At 44.4% G+C, this 22,981-nt stretch overlaps 2 protein-coding genes across 2 annotated transcripts in view; both read left to right on the top strand.

Annotated features, from left to right (window-relative positions):
• The first annotated feature begins 8,171 nt into the window (after positions 1 to 8,171).
• Positions 8,172 to 13,075, top strand: LOC136652335 (collagen alpha-1(I) chain-like). Its single transcript, XM_066629270.1, has 5 exons — positions 8,172 to 8,357; positions 10,685 to 10,876; positions 12,269 to 12,297; positions 12,401 to 12,445; positions 12,995 to 13,075. The coding sequence occupies exons 1-5, from the start codon at positions 8,276 to 8,278 to the stop codon at positions 13,073 to 13,075; spliced, it is 429 nt and encodes a 142-aa protein (XP_066485367.1). The 5' UTR covers positions 8,172 to 8,275.
• Positions 13,076 to 13,133: 58 nt separating this feature from the next.
• The window catches only part of COL1A1 (collagen type I alpha 1 chain), a 40,638-nt gene continuing 30,790 nt past the window's right edge, over positions 13,134 to 22,981 (top strand). The window contains exons 1-14 of the mRNA XM_066626995.1: positions 13,134 to 13,196; positions 14,659 to 14,703; positions 15,934 to 15,987; positions 16,250 to 16,303; positions 17,038 to 17,091; positions 18,146 to 18,199; positions 19,011 to 19,064; positions 19,160 to 19,204; positions 20,089 to 20,142; positions 20,273 to 20,317; positions 20,658 to 20,711; positions 21,815 to 21,913; positions 22,029 to 22,073; positions 22,163 to 22,261. Coding sequence (XP_066483092.1) covers positions 13,143 to 13,196; positions 14,659 to 14,703; positions 15,934 to 15,987; positions 16,250 to 16,303; positions 17,038 to 17,091; positions 18,146 to 18,199; positions 19,011 to 19,064; positions 19,160 to 19,204; positions 20,089 to 20,142; positions 20,273 to 20,317; positions 20,658 to 20,711; positions 21,815 to 21,913; positions 22,029 to 22,073; positions 22,163 to 22,261 — 810 coding nt within the window. The 5' untranslated portion in view covers positions 13,134 to 13,142. The remainder of the gene's footprint in view (positions 13,197 to 14,658; positions 14,704 to 15,933; positions 15,988 to 16,249; positions 16,304 to 17,037; positions 17,092 to 18,145; positions 18,200 to 19,010; positions 19,065 to 19,159; positions 19,205 to 20,088; positions 20,143 to 20,272; positions 20,318 to 20,657; positions 20,712 to 21,814; positions 21,914 to 22,028; positions 22,074 to 22,162; positions 22,262 to 22,981) is intronic.

Genomic DNA, 22,981 nt, shown 5'->3' with positions numbered 1-22,981 from the left:
GAACTGTACTCAGTGATTAGTAAAGTGAGAGTAAAGAAGTGAGAGTAAAGAAGAGGCATTCCCCACCCGCACTTGTGGACCGCCTTTGATAGACCTCCTAAACATCCCCTTGTTAGTGGCATAAAATGGGCTTATCTGAATTCAAGGGGGCAGTGTTCCTGCACCAAGCTTGTACTGTGCCAAACAGTCGATTGGCATGCTAGCATTATAACAACACAGATTGCCTCTGTGTGTGTATGTGCGAGTGTATGGAAGGCACACATACATATTTGCTCTCTTAGCATCTCCTTTTCCTTGCTGTTCTTGTACCACGGCACACAATCAGACTGCCTGAGAATGGGCTATGCCAGTTGTAACACCTCTGAATTTTTCAGGGCATTGTTTAGCCCACATCTATGGTGTTGCCCCATGTCCGAGTTCCAGCTTCTTCATTTAGCTGGCCATGTGGGATGCAAAAGCAAAGCAAAACAGATCCTATCGTGAGCTGGGTTTGGGAGATCTTTCTTCTGAATGAATTATGCCACCAATGCTGACTTCACAGTTCCCATGATTAACAACACAGGGCGCAATCCTAACCAGGTCTACTCAGAAGTAAGTCCTATTTTATTCAATGGGGCTTTCAGATAAGTGTGGCTAGGATTGCAGCCACAGTGACTTAACAACGCAGTGGTTCAAGGAATCAATGCATAGTGATTTCGGTGTTCGGTGGTTAAGCATGCAATGGACATGTTAAGTCCTAGAGCAGGGGTCTCCAAACCCTGGCCCAGGGGCCAGATGTGGCCGGTGGCGAGCCTCTATCCAGCCCGCTGCCAGTCTCTGATCTCCTGAGAGTCTCTGACCCAGATGACCAAACAGAACCAGAGTTGTGCCTGTGGAGTGGGGTAATGGGAGTCCATTTAAGTGTGTCCTTTATTTCTTGGACTGTGTTGGTGCTTGGAGAAATCCTTGACATTTGAGCCCAATCATTTATCCATTCATCTAAGTTCCATCTCTAATGTATTTATTTAAATTTTATATTTAATTTTTTTTCCCAGCCCTCAACACTTTGCAAGATATTTGATGCGGCCCTTCAGCCAAAGAGTTTAGAGACCCCTGTCCTAGAGAAAACTCATATTCTGAGTGCCATAGGGATGCTCTCAAGAGCCCCTATTTATTTTCTGTATATTTAAAAAAAAAACGATTGTGCTTTATCTGTCTGAAGCCTCTCAAAACATCTAACGACATAAATTAAAACACCAAAACACATTAAAACAGAGCATGTATATCAGCCAAGTATAAAGCAGGTGTACAGCAGGTATATCAGCCAAGGTAAAAATAACACACACACACACACACAAGCCTGGGTGAATCAAAGTCTTCCCCTGGCACAGAAGGGACATGAAGCTGGAAAGTTACCAGGTGAACTTTCCTAGGAGTGCCAGGGAATGCCCATGAGAAAAGATCCTTTCATGGGTCTGCATCAGTCAAACTTCTGAAAGCAAAGGGACTCGAGGAAGTGCTCAATAATTGGGCAGATTTGTCCTTAAAATTTGCCCTTAAATTTGCCCTTGAAGAGGCGTTTGGGCCTCTTCAGCCTAGAAAAAGAGGCACCTGAGGGGGGACATGATTGAGACATACAAAATTATGCAGGGGATGGACAGAGTGGATAGGGAGATGCTCTTTACACTCTCACATAACACCAGAACCAGGGGACATCCACTAAAATTGAGTGTTGGGAGAGTTAGAACAGACAAAAGAAAATATTTATTTACTCAGCGTGTGGTTGGTCTGTGGAACTCCTTGCCACAGGATGTGGTGATGGCGTCTAGCCTAGATGCCTTTCAAAGGAGATTGGACAAGTTTGTGGAGGAAAAATCCCTTACGGGGTACAAGCCATGATGTGTATGCGCAACCTCCTGATTTTAGAAATGGGTTATGTCAGAATGCCAGATGCAAGGGAGGGCACCAGGATGAGGTCTCTTGTTATCTGGGGTGCTCCCTGGGGCATTTGGTGGGCCGCTGTGAGATACAGGAAGCTGGACTAGATGGGCCTATGGCCTGATCCAGTGGGGCTGTTCTGATGTTCTTATGTCCTTAAATTGGGAGGAGATGGTCCTTAAAAGTATATGGTTTGAACCAGCCTGTCTATGCAGCAAATTGAAGCAAGCTGCACGGGGGTGGTGAATTTCAAGGGGTGGCAAATCGGGGGAGGGGGCGGGAGGCATTGTTGACTCCCATCATTCACCCGGTTGCTGAAGTTGCTGCATCACTGCAGCTGAGAAGAAACACTCTGTGCTACTCTATGGACCGCACTCTCCTCCACTTCCTCTGCCACTCCCGCCCCTTCTTTCTTTTGAAAGTCAGTGTGGGAGGAGGAAGCTCTTCACCACCTACTGGCTGGGTACAATATACTGCCATCACTGTTGCCAGGTTTCGTGGAGGACAAGGGGACTGGGCAGGAGGGGAAGACCGTACTCTACTCCAGGCACCAAAATACCTTGTGCTGACCTAGAATCTGGTATCAGTGTCCCAATCTTATCCCCCGCCACCTGCTCTGACGCAGCCGCTCCATGGAGATGCATCCTATGGTGGTGGTGGGCAATCAGGAGGCCTCCTCAACGTAAGGGAACTTTTGTACGCTTACCCCGTTGCCCTGTGGGTCTACTTGGATCTGCAGCAGCTTCTCAAGTGGACCCAAGGGGCATGACAAGGCTGGTTGGGGTGCCATTGATGCCGATAACTGCCCCCTGTCCACTCCTAGCTTGCCTCCGAGCAGCTCAGATCTCTGCCCATTAACCCCCCTCCCTGCCCACCATCTACTTCCCCCCACCAGGAGCTTACTTACCAACTTACTTACCAACTTACCAGCACCAGGAAGTCTAATGAGCCACTGTAGCAGTGGTTTGGTAGCACCACTGTCACAGCCTGAGTTGCAGCAGTGCGCATGGGGGATAGGATTGGGCAGTCAATCATGCAGGATGTTAAAAGTGAAAAGCGTGTGAGCTACTTACACGAGTGTGCAAATGTAGAACGACATGCATGTCTATCATATGCAGAGTTCTATGTGCCTATACCCCATTCTTGCTGTATAAGATATAGCAAGAATCCCACATTTACTTCCAGGAGCATACAGAAAGCCCCAGAACATACAAAAAAAGACAGGCAACACTAGCAAGGACATCCTCATGTACAAAATACGAGCCATGATGTGGCTCTTGTTATCTGGTGTGCTCCCTGGGGCATTTGGTGGGCCGCTGTGAGATACAGGAAGCTGGACCAGATGGGCCTATGGCCTGATCCAGTGGGGCTGTTCTTATGTTCTTAAATTGGGAGGAGATGGTCCTTAAAAGTATATGGTTTGAACCAGCCTGTTTGAACTCATATATGCCTGTTCAACACACATGTAACTTAAGAAGCGGTCATCAGGCAGTACTGCAAAAGTTTCAGAAGCATTTGGGTTGGTGTCCAGATGAAACAGGATGCTGGACTCGATAGGTTATCAGTCTGATCCATGAAGGCTGCAATCCTATACACACTCACCTGGGAGTAAGTCCTATTGAATTCAATGAGAAGTTACTTTTGAGTTGACATGCATAGGATTGCACTGTAGATTGCATTCTGTAGATCAGATTGCATTCTGATGTTCCTATGCATGGATCTGGAGTTCACACATCTTCCGTTCATAACAGATTGCTATTCATTCATTCATTCATTGCAGTATAAAAGGAGCTCAGGGTGGTGTACATGGTTCCTTCCTCCTTTTGCCCTCAGAACAACCCTGTGAGGTAAGTGAGGCTAAGAGATAGTGACTGGCCCAAGGTCACCCAGGAGGCTTCATGGATGAGCAGGGATTTGAACCTGGATCTTTCAGGTCTTAAACAGAGCTCCTGAACCATGACACCATATTCTACTTCCTAGGCATTACATGCACTTGGTTGTAAAAAAATAATGGGGCAGGTGGGAAATAACCCTTACATCAACAAAGCTCTTAACCCATACGCTTCTAAATTCAGAACAATGCTTAAGCATTTGACACATTTCATAGGATGCTTCTTGCAACCATTGTTCATCATGTCAAGGCACAACATGACCTTGTACTCCTTCGTAGTGCTACATGAATACAATCAGGGCACATGTGGCAAGGTGTATGCAATGGTCACCCAAAGAACACTGAAGACTGTGATGGAGGGTGCCGAGTGTGAGACAGACCCCCCAGGTCTTTGAATGGACTGGTATTTTAATCAATTCCAACACAGCATCCTCATGTTCAAATCAGATGTTATGTTGACCAGGGATGGGTAATGAACAAAAGGTATATTCCTGGATGACTTGCAATAATGAAGTGTTTTCTGAAAAGCTCACCAATTGCAACAACAACAAAAGATTTCCCTCCAAAATATTGGCTATTAGAATTCCTGACCGGCAGTAACTTGGATGAAAATTTGTACTGGTTTATGGAGGTTATCACAGTGTATGGCTCATGGCATGTAAATTGGAGGTTCCCAAACTCTTTCCTTTGTGACCCACTGCATTGTCCATGGTGGATCTGGGACCTTCCAAGGCCAGGTTGCTGGAGGGTAAACTGGTGTGTGACCTGGAAGTCGCTTCCAGATCTCACACACTCCCTGTGTCATTGGCCGCATCGCACCATGTGGCGCGACACACATGTTGGAGAATGCAATGCAACATGACACACATTTTGGCAAACACAGCATGATGCAGCCAACAAATCAGGGAGCATGTTCACATGACCTGGATACAACTTACGGGTTGTCTACCATTTTATCATGCAGCATCCTGGCCTTAGTTGTTCTATGACCCATCGAAAATCAGGTTGTGATCCACAGTTTGGGAAATGCTGCAGTAGATTCTTGGTTCCACCTCCTAAACCTCCATTTTGCAACTGGTTGGTGGACTTCGGGTCCTAACAGAAGATAAAGCAGAAGTCATTTCACCCCTCCTTCAACATGAGAACCATTTATTTGCTTTTCTTTTCCTTTCTAGTTTTTGGACACTTCCCTTTTCATGCAGCCTAGCCAGAAATTTCATATCAGCAGGGTGATATGCAAGAAACCAGTGGCAGTCATTTTTTTAACCCTCTCCCTTGACTTGCCACCATTGCTTTTTTGTTTGTTTATACCCCACTTCTCACGGGCAATTGCTGGCAAAGAAATGAAATGGTTTAAATGAAACAACAGGGAATAGCGGCAGTAGTGGTATAACTAGGGCAGGGCCTGAGGGCACCTGCCCCAGGCACTATGCCAATGGGGACGCATGACTGCCTCTCAGGTTTTGCCGTAGTTTCACAGGAAGTGCTGGCGACTTCACACTCCCTGTTCCTTCTTCTTTAAAGGGGAGCCTCCACAGGAGAAGGAATGGAGGGTGCAAAGCCATGGCAGTGAGTGCTCCCTCTTCTAGGGAGAACCCAGAAGTGATGTCACTACATCACATGACTGAGCCAGGCCCCGGGGAAGTGCGTTACTCCTCTGGTGGCAAAGCCACAAGTACAAATCCACTTGAAATCAGGCCACAGCCCTTTGTCAGCTCAAGACTGATATGTCATCCATGGTTGTTTAGCGTTCTTCCAAGCGATCCTGAATGCCAAGGACACCAGTGGTTTGTACCTCATTTTCTAAGCAGTTCATCACCTCGCAGTGTCTCAGATTTTGAGCCCACACTCTGCTGAACGTGATGGCTGTTCACACCCCAACATTGTGCCTCTTCAATTCCACTGCGCTGCCCACCCAACAGTGAAGCATCTTATGACGTTTTGGCCCCTTCTGTAATTTTTGCGAAGTGATCGTGATAGTTAGGAATGAACCTTATTCTGGAACATTCCTGATTTACCAAATAGACATACCTAGATCCTTCAAACCCTGAACCTCCTGCCTCTCGATTTGTCAGGGGGAAAAAAACGGCTCACACAAAGACTTCTCTCTCTAAAGTGATGGTGCTTTTAAAATTTTGCACGGAAAGTTTAGCACCCTTCATTGTTTCCCTGATTCCAAAGTCTCAGCGTGTCCTTTGTTTAGAAGAGTTCTGTCCCTCATTTTAGAGTCTAGAGGTTGAAAGGCATAGTTTATCATGGTCTGGTAAAACACACACATGCACACACATTTATATACACCAGTAATTGCAGCTTCTAAAAACTGCACAGTCTCTTCTGCTGTCATGATGCTGCTTCTTTTTCCAACCAACGTGGCTCTTCATGCTTCAGAACAACCGTGGAAACTTGCCAATTTTTTTTTTTTAATATACTCTTGAGGGCCATCAGGGAGACAGTGTAGTTAATAAGAAATCAGCCTTTGGATTTTTCCCTAAGGTGCTCAGTATGCTTTTTGTCTGACTTACAAAGCAGTTTGTAGACTTGATATTTTGATTTGAGGTTTGCATGTGAAAATCTCCACAAAAGAACCGGCAAAATGTAGACTTGATATTTTGATTTGAGGTTTGCAAGTGAAAATCTCCGCAAAAGAACCGGCAAAATGTAGACTTGATATTTTGATTTGAAGTTTGCAAGTGAAAATCTCCACAAAAGAACCGGCAAAATGTATTAATCAAGTAATTTTTATTCATTTGGGCTGAAGATCAAAGTTTTGGGAGATAGTGAGGGCACTGATATTAGAAGCTGGGATGGGAGGGGAACCTTGTGTGAGTCTCAATATTTTGTGTACACTTCATTACAAATACTGGGGAGAACTGTATAACGGATAGCAATCTTTTAAATGAAAATCAACTTTATATATAAAGCTATTTTTGTTGTTGTTTAAGTTTGCGTTTTGTTCTTCTTCTATGCACACGTAAACACCACTATCTATGCAGGCACACACATCCTTATGGACAGGGATCCTTTAATATACGTAGACCGTATAGTACAGAGAAATATACATTCTTTTTGGGCAGAGAAAGGTGGTGAATACAAAGTCCTGTTTCAATATTGACAGACGCCAAAATGTCAATCATAAACAGAAGCATTTCTGTATGTCCCATTGTTCCTCAATGAATTCTATGAGCTATGATCTGATGGGCACTTAAGATTACAGCCTATCGTCCCATTTCGGAATTCACATTATATACATGCAAGTCAAGATCAGAGTGTAAGCAAGATCATGTTCCGAATTTTCTTTCTCCTACAATGTGTCTGTATTCTGTCCTGGAGTCCCTGAGTATGCCACAGTTCTGGAGCTCCCAATGCATACAGATAGAAGAGAGAAGAAAAAGATTTTGAAGGTCATGGAACTTTGTCCATGCTTCAGATGTCCTGAGCCCATTGCATTGCTGACCCTCAGTGTTATTTATTCTCCCTGTGATTTTGTGGATCTATGTATGTTAATCCATTTTTTAGTTATTTTATTTTTCAAACTATCTGTTCTCTTTCAGTACGAAATGTACAGATGAGAACATTAGCTCCAAAACACACATGCAATTGTTGCTAAAGTTTGACAGGCTTCTGTTTGAAATTAAATAGTGTTTTGGGTAGAGAGAGAGAGAGAGAGAGAGAGAGAGAGAGAGAGAGAGAGAGAGATGATTTAAATTAAAGAAAGCCACAACTAAGTAGGGATACGCTGGCATTTAGAGAAAGTTTTGCTTTGTAGTATAAGACAAGATGTACACAAACCCACACATTGCTCTATGCCTCCCTCTGGTGCTTTACCTTACAGGTGGTTTCCTACATCACACAGGCGCTCAAGAGTCTCACCTGACTGTGTTCATTCAACATTTGCAGTACCCTCCTTCCTCCAAACTTTTCTTTAGCTCCTATTTCTCAAATCACTTTGCTTCCCCCTTTTCTTCTAAGTCTCCTTCCCCTCCACACACACACACACACACACACACACACACACACTTCAGTTCATACCCCATTACATTCCACCTTCTTCATGCAGAATGTCCTGCCAACCCAGAAGATCCACAGGTTTTTGAAAGGAGGACTAACCAGGGTTCATTCTTTTGTGATTGGTTAGAAAGGGGCTTGACTTGGCTTCTCAATTTTTTTTGGGAGTGGGTACATGTGTGTGCGTGTCTCTGTGTGTGTGTGTCTGGGGCAGGCTGGGCTCTGCTGATTGGCTGAGGGGCTGGCCCAAGATCCCCCCCCTTGCACTCAGAAGCCAGCAAAAAAGGGATCCACCTCTGAGACACTGGATCATATAAAAAGGGAGCCTAAGAACTTGACAGAGTCAGTAGGAAGTTTCTGCTGGGGTCTGGAGTGGAACTACATAAATCAGACCATCCCTGTATGACTGGACTCTAAAGCAGAACCAAGGATACAAAGAGTCTTCATGTCTAATATTTAGACATGTTCAGCTTTGTGGATTCCCGGTTACTGCTTTTGATAGCAGCAACTGTTCTACTCACCAAAGGCCAAGGCGAAGAAGACCGTAAGTACATCACCTTCTGTACCTCTGGGCAGTGTGCACAAAGTTAAGTACCAGGGCTTGGTATCTTGTTGTTTTGAGAAGGCAAAAAAAAAGTCCTCCCTCACTATTTTCTTCTCCCATCTTTTTCCCCACCTCCTGAATGCAGAACCATTTCTTTTTCCTCAATCACTGCCATCCCGACAGTGTTGGGCAACAGTTTGCAGAGTAGTTCACGAAGAAATATGATTGTGTTGGTCATTGCTTCGGGATCAGTGTAATTCTGATTGCAAGCAGACATGGCTGGAAATATGTAGAGATATGCTTGGGCAAGGAAGTGTTTGTTGCCTGTGCATCTCAGGATCTCCTGAAAAAAAATGAGAAAGGTCAAGAGGTATCCATGACCTTTCTGGAGAGTCTCAGGTTGGCATGGTGGGAGAAGGAGAAAGCAGGCTCTGGGCGCAAAATCAGGATGCAATTCTTCCATTACATTTCTCCTTGCTCCACAGTGTTCTGGGGAGAAAATGAACCATGTCTAAAGCAAACTTAGCCAGCTGTGTGTAGCCTTGGGCGTGTTTCCTTTGGTCTCTGCCTCCCTCCCTCCATCTCTTCTGAACATGTCCCTTGGGGCAAAGTAACAAGTTGGGTCAATTAGAATCTCTGCAATGCCTTGCCAAGTTCAGAAAAGGGCGAAGGGGAGTGGGCCGTCACTGGAAGGGGGACAGGAAGGGGGAAGACAGCAAGTTGTGGAAAACCCATTGTGTATTCTTGGAAAGCTAAGACATAATGGTTGCGAGGAGGGGGAGAAGAGGAGGAGGGATGGAGGACAAGGCAATTTTTCCTGCCTTGTTAAAAGAACCTGCAAAAGTCATCAGGAAAGCATTAGAAAAAAAAAAAAAGAGCTTCAAGATGATTCATAAGGAAAAAGTTTCAGCAACCTATAAAGCACCAGAGTCTAGACATCACTTCATAGACAAAGCCTTTTGAATGGTAAAGGATAATGTAGGAAAAGCCCTTTCTCTGGTCAATGAAGTCCAATGGTGACATCTAGTGGCCACCAAGAGACTCACTCATGCCATTGGCTTGGCAAGGTGCTCTGATGGTCCCTGCCAGGGTGGGGCTGTAGGGAGTGGCTTTGAGATGGGTTGGTACCCATCAAAGGAAGTCTATTTCTGGGGTCAGCAATTAAACAAGTCGAGTGAACAGCCCCCAAAAAGGGGAGGAAGAAAAAAATTAATATATCAACAGCATATAAAGTTTGTGCAAGTCCCATGGTGGAAGAATTGCTGCCATCTAGTGATTGGTCTGCAGTTTTCATGCAGCTTCCAGGAGGGGGTTTTCAAGCCAGGAGCTGCAGTCTGCAAAATCTCTTTGGCTGCTCTAATTTTTTTAATTTGTTTTTGGTCCAGCAAAAGCAGATTTTTATTTTTTTATTTTTTGGCATGTTACCCAATTCTATGTTGAAAGAACACATATAAAGAAGAGTCCAGTGCTCAGTGACATGAGTCCAAACCTGGGGGGGGGGGGAATTAGAATTCAACCGTGCTTATTTTTTCAAAACTTCAAAATGCAAGGGGGGACGGGACGTCCTACCTTGTCTCGGTTCTCAGTCTTTAGCATGCCAGTCCTTGTTACCATCCTTCTCTTAGGCATATTCCATTTAATAGCCACCATGCTGCCAAACACATTGGTTTCTGAGCAGGCTGGAGGGGAGGATGTTAAATGAGACAGGAGGCCTTAAGCACCGGCTTTCTGATGGTTCACACCTGCTGACTTTCCTTCCCATCTCAATTGTTAACACTGGATTGGATTTCCCAAGGCTGCATGCTATTGAAGAATACAGTTTCTTCCTCTTTAGGAGTCCTCCTTCAAATTTCTCTCTCTCTCTCCTCTTCATATATTTTCTTTTTCAGAAGGCTGTTAATTTCTTTCTTTTTTTTTTATGTTGTTTGGCTTGGCTTCAGCTCCAGAACGCTGAGGTTCCCAGTTGGATGTAACAACTGGCCAGAGCTTTTGTTTAAATTCCAAAGCAACTGGAAAGAGTTATTGTGGGGCTGGCTCGTTTCCTGTGTCATAGAGTTTGCTTGATGAAAAGCAGATGAGGTTTTAGAACACATGCACCAGAAAAAGAAAAAGAAAAAAAAAGTTGGCGTCAAAGGAGAGAGGGAAGGGGAGGCCAAGAGTTTCAAATCACTGTGTGTAAAAGTATTTGTTCTCTAGGTTGATCTGTCAGATTCTTCCCAATACACTCATTTTGTTGCTTCATCTATTCTGTGGCCATGGCTGGCTCTCAGCCAAATTTCCCCCTCTTCACTCACCCACTTTCTTTCTTTTGCCATCTCTTTCTTCAGTCCCATTTGGAACCTGCATAAAAAATGGATTACAGTACCCGGACAAAGCTGTTTGGAAAACTAAGGATTGCCTGATGTGCGTGTGCGACAGTGGATCCATTCTTTGTGATGAACTGACCTGCGATCCCCTGTTGAACTGCCCCAACCCTAAGATCATTGAAGGAGAATGCTGTCCAATCTGTCCCGATACAGGTACTGATTTAACCTACTCTTCTTTCAGCAGTTCGCCCATCCGTATTACCAGCTACCTGTCCAACATCTGTCTACCATTCCATCCGTCCCTTCATCCCGTCACATAGCCATCACACATCATCTCTAGTCTAATTAATGGTATTAACTCCCTCATTCATCCAGCCGACCATCTGCTAAGCATCTATCCTGTTACTTATCTTAATGCTTGTGCCAATTGTGGGGGGGAGGGGCATTGAGGCAAAGCCCAGTTGTGGGCCTTTGCTTACCATCTGATAGTGAACTGGGTGCTACCATTGCCAGCAGAATTGAGGGCTCAGTCTGGCCAGGTAGGACCTTTAACGTGCCCTACCCTACTGCCTGGCCTGCTCGACCCCCAACGCCATCCCTAACCTATCCATTTCCTCTTCTTGTTTTAACCAACAACCAACTACTCATCTGTCCAATTATCTACTGACATATCTATCATTCCGCTCTTCTAATTCTGTTCATTCACCCAGCTACCATTACCTAACTACCCACTTATCTGCCTCCTATCCAGTCATCTCAGGCTTTATTCTCACTGTAAACAACAAAACGCTATTGTAGTCTAAGGCTATAGTCCAGATCTCCTTCATTTGGCAGGGCTAATATAAATGTTGGTATAAATAAGTGTGTGTTGATTCTTTAAATGCATGCAAATTGTTGGCAAAGAAGATGATAGTCTGTGGAGCAAAGGAAAGCCTTTTGGCCCATTCTTGTCCAACTTTCCATTGCCGATGCAGCCACAATGCGGCCCCAAGGTAACTTACATTGAGGAGTGCAGCTTTAAGGTAACTTAAGTTGAGGAAGCCTCTGTGACTTAACCCCTCCACTGTAGGATGCAGTATATGCCCCGTTGGCATGGCTGCACAAGTGCTGGGAAGTTGGATAGGACTGAGCCCTTTAGGAGACAGGGAAATGTGGGGGAAGAGTGGAAGACCTACAGACTTTTCAAGACATGTCACCTGAACGTATCTTAACCATGTCTCTAAAATAGTGCATTGTGAGAAGGAAAACTGGGTATCCCTTTCTGTTGAAATGTAGCTATTTCAAAGGCAATTGCCCAAGTAGACTGGTTGCTGTGAATAACCTCTTCACAGATTAGCACTCAGCATCTCCTAACTAGGCCAGTAAGGAGAGCAGCCAGTTCCTAACAACTGCTAGAATTTACCTAGGTTAATTAAGAAGCAAAGAAGCCTGTTTAGTAAGGATTCATTAATGTTCATAGAGCTGACTTGAGGGTCCAATAGGTCAGGTGGCATTAAAAGGCACTTGGAGTATGTTTTTTATCCTGTGGTTGAGGATGACAATGAAACGGTTCTGATGATGACGAACTCTGAATCCTAATTAGGTTTCTCTTTTTTTTTGTTCAAGATAAGCCTGGCACAGATTTTGGCGTAGAGGTAAACTATCGTTTTGTAAAGCTAAATTCCATTTCTTTGAATGGATCGGTTTTGTTCTCAGGGTGACAGCACACTAATCCCAGATGTCTTCTTTATCTGGCAGGGTCCTCAAGGAGAACCAGGCTCAAGGGGAGACAAGGGAGATAGGGTAAGCATCTAGAACTAAGTGCTGGTTGATGTCAGTTGAAAGAAAAAAAAATTAAGAAGGAACTGCAGGAGAAACTTTGATAACATTTTGTGTTAGAGATCTGCAACGCACCAAACGCTCTTTGGGGATTTATTTTGAAAAATTTCAATTTCTGGATGAGAAGACAATTGTACCTAGTTAGATTGGTTCTTTTAGGTTTTCCCTCCTTTCCCCCTGCAGAAACCATATGAAAATGTCCATTTTTCAAAACCTCATTTCTTTTCATTTAAAAAACATCAAGCTGGTTCTCTTACTATATACCATTGTTTCAGCTGTTGTGTCTAAAAGGTGCACAGCCACTTAAAAGTAGAATTCATCATAGTTCCCAAATGGCTGATCTTTCTCCTTCAAGGGGCGATCTAGTTTCAATTTGTTCAGCACAGAAGTGCCCCCTTCACTTCTGAAACAAGAGTGTAGAGAATTTTTCAACCAGATCTGCTGCTCTGGTAGCCTGGTCAGAGTACACTGTCATGTTGCTAATGTGTGCCTTCTTACTATCTACTTTTTCAGGGATTGCCAGGCCCACCTGGCAGAGATGGCATGAGTTGGCGTTACCTGCTTATCTTTTGTTGTTCTGCCAGTTATTGGTAAATTGACTTTTAATCATCACAACCACATGTTTTTTCTTTCTTTCTCCTAACAGAACTTCGCTCCTCAGATGTCCTACGGTTATGATGAAAAATCTGCTGGTATTTCTGTTCCTGGCCCCATGGTAAGTGTAGACAGTCTCTAGGGATTGGGGAGAGGGTCCACGGAAGGATGTAGATTTAGTATGGAGGAAGAAAGTGGGGGGGGGGGTCCAAGCATCAGAAGGAAACAGGAGGATGTGCACTGGGCCCGTCTATTTTGGTCTTCTTGATGCCTTAAGATGGTAAAGTTACCCATGGATGGATGGATCCTTCTGATGCCTGTGTGTCACATATTCAGTGTAGGAGAATTTGTTTTTCTGGAGTGGAAAATCAAGGACACTCTTAACCTGAGTGTTGTAGGACAAGTGTCCAACAGCAGAAAAACAGTCTCAGTGGTTCTCACACATTTAGCACCGGGACCCACTTTTTAGAATGAGAATCTGTCAGGACCCACCAGGAGTGATGTCATGACTAGAAGTGACATCATCAAGCAGGAAAATTTTTAACAATCCTAGGCTGCAATCCTACCCACACTTGCCAGGGAGTAAGTCCCATTTACTGTCATTGTTAAATGAATCTACATAGTAGCTTGTTAAAAGCACAGGTCTGTAACATTTCCCCAAATGCAGTCACATACCATGGTAGCATCAAGTCTAATATATTAAAAATAAAATATGGAAAGGAATGGGGACCCACCTGAAATGGGCTCGCGACCCACCTAGTGGGTCCCGACCCACTGTTTGATAAACACTGTTCTAACTGAAAATTGCAAGTCCCTGTTCCTTTAAGAAATGGAATTTGGGATAAATGAAAAAATGGTGGTGGGGCGGTGATACTTGTGATGACAACAATAAGGTGTTTCACATACTCCTTTCCCCCTAAGTGTTCAAACATTACCAAAGCAAGCCTCACAACACCCCAGTAGAATAGGCCAGTATTATCTCCATCCTGGAGGGTGCTGGCATGGCAGGTGTGTTTATGGCTGAGCTTAAATCTGTACTAGGGCTGTAAACTTGTGCTCATGACCATTGCAAGACATCAAAGAATCTGACTTGAAAAAAGCATGAATTTTTGAATATAAGATTAACAAAGATGAGATCGGGTGCGTGAACCCCTCTGAGAAATATCTTTAGTCCTATGAGACAAGTCGCATTTCTCTCAAAATATCCCAAATATTTCACTGCATCAGGAATCCTCAGTTTTGCCTTAAATTTCATTTTAGATGAAACTGGATGGCAACCCATCAATCACATTGGGGAGGCTTACTAATTTAGCTGTTTCCCAAAACTATATGGAAGCTGGCTCAAAATGGATGAAAGTAGAGTCACTTTAGAAGAGATGGAGGAGAAACAATTATGAGATGATGCAGAGGGACAGTTAGATCTAGTCAAGAGGAGGAAAAAAAATCTAGAATGTATGGCTCTTGGGACTTAATGGAGGCAAGGAAGGTCAAAGCAATATGGGATTCAACTAAGATCCAGACAAGATGGTGGCAATTCAATTTCATTTGTAAATCTGATTGCTTCTCCTTGCTTTGATTTTCAGGGTCCAGCTGGTCCCCGTGGTCTTCCTGGCCCTCCCGGTGCTCCTGTAAGTACCTATTAATTTTTTTTAAAAAAATACTTCTCAATATTCTTTCGAATCTTTAGATTCTGAAATAACTGCACATGGCCTTGTCTAAAGTTTAGAGGAGTTTGTGTTTTTGGCATTGCAGAATGAGGGCTGTGTTGCAGAAGGACAGGCCTCTGTATTGGCAGTAGTGTTGATTATCCTGAGATTAGCATCTATCTTTCTTTATATGAGCAACACTTTTAGAAAAAAAAGTGAGCAGGATGGAGTCTGCATAGACTTTCCAGTAGCCCAAAGAGCAAGGTTCTAATGTTCTATTGTTTTGGACCTCTTTGAATGAATCTTAGGAGTGGAATAAATTATGTAGAATATGCAAATGTATGCAACTCTACTTTGCAAAGTTGATGGAGACATAGAATTCAGTCATTTTTTAACTATGTAACACAGTCTTCTAGTGAGAGCCTCAATCCACAGACCTTTGGATGTTCACTGACCTTCTCAGTGATTTTTCAGGAAGAGAACAAGGGAGTTGAGGGCAGGAGGAAGTGACGGACTTAACCAATTCCACTTTTTTCTGTGCTGCGGGAAACGGTCACGTAATTATGCCACTGTGGATTTTAATACTTATAGGCCAATGGTGTGCACTGAACTCAGAGCCAGGATTTAAGAGATATGCCCCCCTGCCTGAAGGGAGCAGAAGCTTTTTAGGGGCTGAAGCTTTTCTAGAATCTATGTCCTCTAGCAGCAACCTAGCCTCCTCATCTAAGACATGTGGGCAGAGGAGTCAGAGATACACCCACAGTGCACTTTGCACATGTTCAGAGGCACTCATATATTTTATGATTGCATAATTTGTTCCAGGACTAAGGCCTGGTGAAACCTGACACAACCTTGGCTAAGGAAGCTTAAAGTCTACATTAGGCTGACAACACTAGGTGTAGGAAAAGGTCAACAGTTCATCAAATGAAGAATGCAGAACAGAAGCAAATGGCCTTAGAGGACCACGCAAGAGTAGGCCTCAGAGGTCCAGTTAATGCTTTGCAGAAGAGCAAGAGCTGATGAGTTCACGCAGAAGAAAAGCTAGTCAAAGCCATGACAGCACATAGTCAAAAGCATGAAGGCACAAGTCACCAAGAGAATCAAGAAGGGTTCAGAGAGCTCATGAGATCTTTCAAGGTCCATCCAAAACATATAGGAGTACCATTGGTTGTCACCTTCCTTCTAATATAATTGATCTTTGGAATTTTCTAGGGCCCCCAAGGTTTCCAAGGTCCCCCTGGCGAACCCGGAGAGCCTGGTGCTTCTGTGAGTATCATCTGATCTTTTTGCATCATATATTCCCACTGTGGCCAAAAGGAACTGTCTCCAAACTTGTCTGTGGAGTTCTCCTTTTCCACCACCTGGGGGAGCTTTTCAGTGGAGAATGTCATAGAGAGGATATGGATGACCAGGTTGTATTTGGTCCACATTTTAAAAAATTACACTGCATGTCTGCTGGGTCAGAGTTGGGAGCAGGGATGTCGTACCTCTTATGTTAACGCCTCTGCTTTTCCTTGGCATTCTCTAGGGTCCAATGGGTCCCCGTGGTCCAGCTGGCCCACCTGGCAAGAATGGAGATGATGTGAGTGATTACGTCCTTATTCAGAAAAAAAAATACACTTTTCCTTCTAACATTCCAAAAGATGGGGTGTGCCCAAATAGCCGTGTCAATCCTGGACATCATTGTTGCATTTCCTCTGAGCTTATGAGCTTAAGTGAGCAAATTTTGTGCTCTCATATTGTGTTGTCTCCAGCAGAAAAAGAAGTGAAACTGGGCGGGGGGGGGGGGGGGAGGCTGGAATTATTGGGTTCATGCCTAGCAAGGGAAACAGCATGTGTACTTTTCTGTTCAGGGATGGGAGGGCAAAGTGCCCTGGGTTCTTTTGTATCAGGCCTGCTATCTACTCCAGATCCCTTCGTTTCACTCTCTCCAGTCAGGTCTTCTATGCTGCAATGAGCAGCTGGGATCAAGGTGTTTTCATTGCCCCATCTTCTTTAGCTGCCCCAGGGGAGTTAGCTACATCAGACAGCCCTGTTAGCAATCAGAGACCCTAACTCACCAGAAGTCACCCAGGCAACAGAGGATGGGACCCCAGCAATCTGACAGTGCTAGGTCCATTGTTCCTGTCCATTGTTCCTTCCACTCTCTTCCCTCTCCCAGCCACCACCTCTCCTAGTTGCTCCTGTTTGGGAAATGCAAGAGTTAGCCCCTGTGCAGATTTGGTTCATCGATCAACATGCCTCTTCTAATAAATTAGCTGTAGAGGATCACTGGTCCAGCATTGGCTTATATCTCTCTCCTCTTCCTTCTCCAAGGGTGAAGCAGGAAAACCTGGTCGTCCTGGTGAGCGTGGACCCCCTGGCCCACAGGTAAGATATCTCTTCTGTCCTGGCTTCTAGAGGCATCACAGGATAGGGGTCAAGCCACAGAGCAGAAATAGAGGAGATAAATCCTTAGAGGAGAAGTAGATCATTTTTACATTGGGCTCATTTGCCTAGGAAAAGTAATGAAACTTTTCTCATTTACATTAAACACTTGGAAAGAACAGGCTAGACCAGCCATTTTCAGTCTTTTTCATCTCATGGCACATGGACAAAATGCTAAAATTGTCATGGCCCACCATCTGTTTTTTTTGACAATTGACAAGGCACACTGCACTGCCAGTAGGGGGCCCACTTCTTCAATGACCCTACTAATAAATCCCTCCCTCCAAACTCCCACAGCACACCTATGGAATATTTGTGCCATGGTACACTGGTTGAAAATCTCTGGGCTAGACAGTCATATTTAGAAAGGAAAAGCTTAAATATATTGATCCTTGCTTTCGTTCAGGGCGATAACTTATTTAACTAGAAACATACAAATCCCCCTACAAGTGCTCAAGGGCATATAGTGATAAACTCTAATTTCATTTTCACATCAATTCTGCAATGTAGTAAGTTGAGCTGAGAGACAGTGACTTGCCCTAAGACCACATGGTGGCTGGTTAGGATTTTGAACTCCATGTCTGATGACACTGGCTTTGTTCACTGCATCACACAAGCTTCGAAGGTCCTCACCAGACCTACTCACTGACCTACTCCTTCTCATGAATTCTTGGTTTCTAACGAATGATTCCAACAGATAGAGAATCTTGGTCTTGAGTAGGATTAAAAATATGACATTCAAGGAAAGACAATGTCCTTTCCTAAAGTTGGTTCATCCAGGATACTCTCACCTACCACATTTGAATTTCTTAGTCCTTTCTCATTGATAAGATATAGCGTGGTGGTTATTGGTGAAAAGAATAATGAAGATGCCCCAGTTGAACGCCAGGCCTCAATGTGAAGAAGTCCCACCCAGTTGCTTATGGAAGTTCATAAAGATGAAACAAGAATCCTTTTTCTATCTCTCTTTTAAATAATTTCTTATTCCTTGTTCTAGGGTGCCCGTGGTCTTCCCGGAACTGCTGGCCTGCCAGGCATGAAGGGACACAGGGTAGGTTCACCTTAATGACTCAACGTCCAATTCAATTCAAGAACTTGCATGATAAGAGTGTCCAAAGGCTGGATTATCACTTAGGAAGTAGATACACATAAGAACATAACAACATAAGAACAACCCCACTGGATCAGGCCATAGGCCCATCTAGTCCAGCTTCCTGTATCTCACAGCGGCCCACCAAATGCCCAAACCATTTCCTCTGGAGGCCTTATTTGCAGCCATCAAAATGTGAACAGCCCCTGCAATGGTTACCAGAGTACTTTCACACTGCCAGTTTATGGGCATTCATCACTGTTGTGAAAGTGACAGTACACCCATCTATATGGCCAAGCAGCACTAGCAATGAAGTGCCTTCTTGCGCTGTCTTCTTAAGAGGCCATCCAAACCCAAGCTGGCAAAGACATGAAGCAGACCCTTAGAAGCAGACATTTTTAGTGGAGGATTATCATGTTTGTTTATCTATTGATATCCTGCCTTTCTTCTATTATGAAGGCAATTCTCAGGAGGTCAACCATCCAGGCCCTGACTAGTTTCAGGCCAGGTTTTAGCACCCAAAATGTTGCTAATATGGAACTGTTATGCTGCAAAACGATCCATGCTTCCTTGAGATTAGATCTCATTGAATTAAGTGGGGCTTACTTTTGAGTAGACACGCATAGGATTGTGCTGTTAGGCTCTTGCATTCAGCAGCATAACATGCAACCCACATTCTTCTCAATGAAGAATATAATGTGGCTTCTATAGCTCTTCCTAGACTCTAGTCCTTGGGTTCTAATGTTTTTCTTCTCCATCCCTCTTCCTTTAGGGTTTCAGCGGTCTTGATGGTGCTAAAGGTGATGCCGGTCCAGCTGGCCCCAAGGTGAGTGTCCACTTTCACTGTGCACCAGTTTATATAGAACGTCATTCCTTATTTCCATATCAGGGTGTTGACATCTGTTTTGTCTTTTCCTGTAGGGTGAGCCTGGCAGCCCTGGTGAGAATGGTGCTCCTGGACAAGTAGTAAGTATACACTTTCATCATTCTTATGTTCATCGCTTTGACATAATGGACCATTTTTCTGCCCATTAAAAGCATAGGTTGGGGATCAGGAACAAATGGATTGGTTCAGATTACATCACAGAACTCAAGCAAAATTACCCACCCCCAAAGGGAGACCATACAATCACACCTTTTTAATGCTTTATGCTCAGTGGATTCAGTTGAACATGTATCCTGATGTGCTTTAGCTTGGAGTGGGAATCAAGTGCAGCTCATTTGTCTAGAGGTGTCCAGTGCTAGGACACAGACCCTTTCACGGCTTGCGCAATGGACATTGCTCATAGAAACCTTCAAAGGAACTAGTGCCACTTGATCGTTAACATGTAGCAACCGTGAAAACCAGTGCAAAGCTGGGAGGAACTTAACTTTCCATATTCATCTGTCCTTGAATGAGAGAAAGCAGCTTTCTGTTGAGGGACAAAACATCTTGAAACAGAGAATGCAATGGAGCACTGCTTTCTGGAGGGGGCAAATCTTTGTGTGAGATTTCAAGCAGAAGGGCAGGAGTCTTGGCCAACTTGGTATTTGTAGCATCTGAGCCAATAAAGCAAAGGAACAAGAACAATTTGCTGTGTCAGGAGCATTTAAAAGATATGAATGCAGCAACGTCATGAAAGAAGAACCACTAAAAGAAGCACACTAGCAAACAACGAGAACCATCTCGTGGGATTCTTTGATGGATAAGGAAGCCCATTTACATCATGGTGGGGGCTTCACACTTTTGGAGGGAAGTGGTAGATGTTAATGAACAGAATAGCGAATGGAAAGGATGGTTGTATTGTAAAGAGCCACAAGTCATACATGCTTCCCCCCCAACTAACCTTCTTTCTCCTTCTTCTGTCCAGGGCCCACGTGGTCTTCCTGGTGAAAGAGGCCGTCCTGGCCCTGCTGGCCCTGCTGTAAGTACATCCATGGATAGTTCTAGATGCCTGCATGTAATGGTGTTGGATGGGCTTGCTCCAGTTCTTCCACGGCCTGGTGTGAAGGTGACTGTAACTCACATGCCTTTCCCCCTCTTCTTTTTTACAGGGTGCTCGTGGTAACGATGGTGCCCCAGGTGCTGCTGGCCCCACAGTAAGTATTCCTGTTATGGTCTTTTTCTTGAAGTAGGCCTTATTGCCTGGGTGGTGATCATTTTAGTGTAGGAGAGGTCCGGCTATAAAAAATTTTGACAAGTGCCAACCTCTATGTTGGTCCTAAATGGAGATCTGCAGACAGCCTTCTCTATAATTAACTGACTATGGGAAGGGAGAGCTTCTTAACTCCAGTGTCCAGCTTCCTGTTCATTGGAAAGCACAGACCAAATGTCTGGCCACAGATAGGATTGAGTTGGCCAGTGCTAAGAGGCTGTTATTTTAGGACCATAAGGAAAACTCAAAAACCACCACTTAGCATCTTATCCTTCTTCTTTCAGGGCCCCACTGGTCCAGCTGGTCCCCCTGGCTTCCCTGGTGCTGTTGGTCCTAAGGTAAGGACACCTGGGCTGTCTTGACATTGAGAAGTAATTGTTTTGCATGATTCAGTAGCATCAAAGTAGTTGGGCCTCAGAAAAACAATGCATAGAGGAGAAGCATCTCAATCTTCTCCATCTCTTTTCTTAGATGAAGAGCTCTGTAGTGCTGCATCCACTGTAGTTTACTTTCTTAACAAGGCAGCCGTAAGCACTTCATTCTTCTGTAGCAAAGATTATGGGCTATTCCTGTCGAACCCTGTACTTTCTAACAGCAGACCTGAAAGAGCTAATGTGGGCTACAAGACCCTCATGATTGCTCAGTCGTGAAATAAGGGTGACACACATCAAATGCTAACACAGGCCTAGTCCATCTGTTATAGGAACAGCAGTTCTTCACAGTAGCTTCCCACATATCGTTGTCCACTTTCCAAGATGGTCCTGGAGTCTCTAGGTATCCGCATTAATCTCCAGGTGATTACTGAAAGCAAACCTGGTGAGGTTGGCAGGGCCTCCAGGAATTTCCAGCATTGCATCAGGTCATTAAATAAATCACCAGGAATAGCTTTAGTCAGAGTTGACAGTCATATTCCCACAGCAGCCCAGTAATAAAGTCTGAACTCCAGAGCTCACATGGGAGACGTCAACCATGTTATGTTCCATTCCAGTGTTACACACATCTCAAGTCAGTTGATTTATCTGTAGGAAGGAAGTGACCATGCTGTTGAACCCTCTGACATAATTTTCAGGGTTCAAATGTGATCAGAGCAGAGTGAGCTATAACCATAAAGGTGCAAAAGCTACAGCATTCCTGCAACGTAGGAACTGGGCCACAGACTTTAGTAGGCCTCAAAGAGGTTAGCAGTCCTCAAAAAGGCAGTGCAATGTGTCTCAGGGAGCAGGACTTAAATGTCTGATTTCGAGGGTGGGCGGAGAGGCATGAAGCCTTGATATAATGGGATAGACATAATAATAATTAGCTGGTAGGTCTGACAGGGAGACACTGTTTGAAGCCTCAAGAAGACCCAAGTATGGTGTGGTTTAGTTTTGTTTGACAGCCAGATATTGTCATCTTAAACAATAGAGGGTTCTTTTTACTTATTGTTCTGTCTCTTGTCTAGGGTGAAACTGGTCCCCAAGGTGCCCGTGGTGGTGAAGGCCCACAAGGTGCTCGTGGCGAACCTGGTCCAGCTGGTCCTGCTGGTGCTGCTGGTCCTTCTGTAAGCTCTCCTCCTAGCTCATTTTTGCCTTTCTCTTTCATCCTGATCTGCTTCAGAAAATGTTCAATGATAAAGATGAGAAGAATAACACTTATTTCCTCCTTCTCTGCTGTAGGGCAATCCTGGTACTGATGGCCAACCTGGTGCCAAAGGTGCAACTGTAAGTATCTTCCCATCAGGGGCTCTTCTTTTGTCCTCATCAATGCCCACTCCTGCCAGTTATCTAACTAGCTTTGCTCTCTCTTCTAGGGTTCTCCAGGTATTTCTGGCGCTCCTGGCTTCCCCGGTGCTCGTGGCGCAGCTGGACCTCAGGGTCCCAGCGGCGCTCCTGGTCCCAAGGGTAACAGTGTAAGTGTTGCTTGATTGTTCCCCATCTTTTGGCCCTTCATTTAAGCAGCGTCTACCTCTAAAGGTCTTTGAGCGTGTGAGAGCTGGACATCTCTGCTAGTCCTCCAGTGAGCCTCAGCTTCTTGTGGCCACCAGGAGAACATACAGACAGTTATTCTTATAACATCACCGGTGCAGGAGGCAACTTCTGCATTTACCCTGATCATATCCTCTCCAGATTTGCCATGCCATTACCGCACCTAGTTACTCACACCGCTGTGGGTGTTATCTAATTTGTCTCTGACCGGGGGGGGGGGGGTTCCACCTTCAAATATTGTGTTGATAAATTACCAGCGCCCTTACTCTGAAAATACATCAGACCGCCTTGTCAGAATCTCAGTGGGTTTTTGACATTCTGCAAATGACAGCATGTCAAAGTTAGATCTGTGTCAAAGCCAGATGTGTGATAACAGTATCAAAATATCAAGCGGTCATGTGGAAATGTACATTTTGAGGATAGCCATTCTAAAAATATTTAATAAGGTGTTCCTAAAGCCCAATACCCCCCATACACACACACACAGAAAGCTTGTTTGCTCTCGTATAATGCCTGTTGACAATGCAAAGGATGTTATCAAGCTCTTCCTCCCATGTTTTACTTCCTACCACCAATCCCGTCTAGGTAGAGAACAAAAGATTCCCAACAGATTTGCAGCATTGTTCTTCCCAGACTTTTATTCA

The sequence above is a fragment of the Tiliqua scincoides genome, chromosome 5 (genome assembly GCF_035046505.1).
Source record: "Tiliqua scincoides isolate rTilSci1 chromosome 5, rTilSci1.hap2, whole genome shotgun sequence".
NCBI lineage: Eukaryota > Metazoa > Chordata > Lepidosauria > Squamata > Scincidae > Tiliqua > Tiliqua scincoides.
This window is presented reverse-complemented; position numbering and strand designations above follow the sequence as displayed.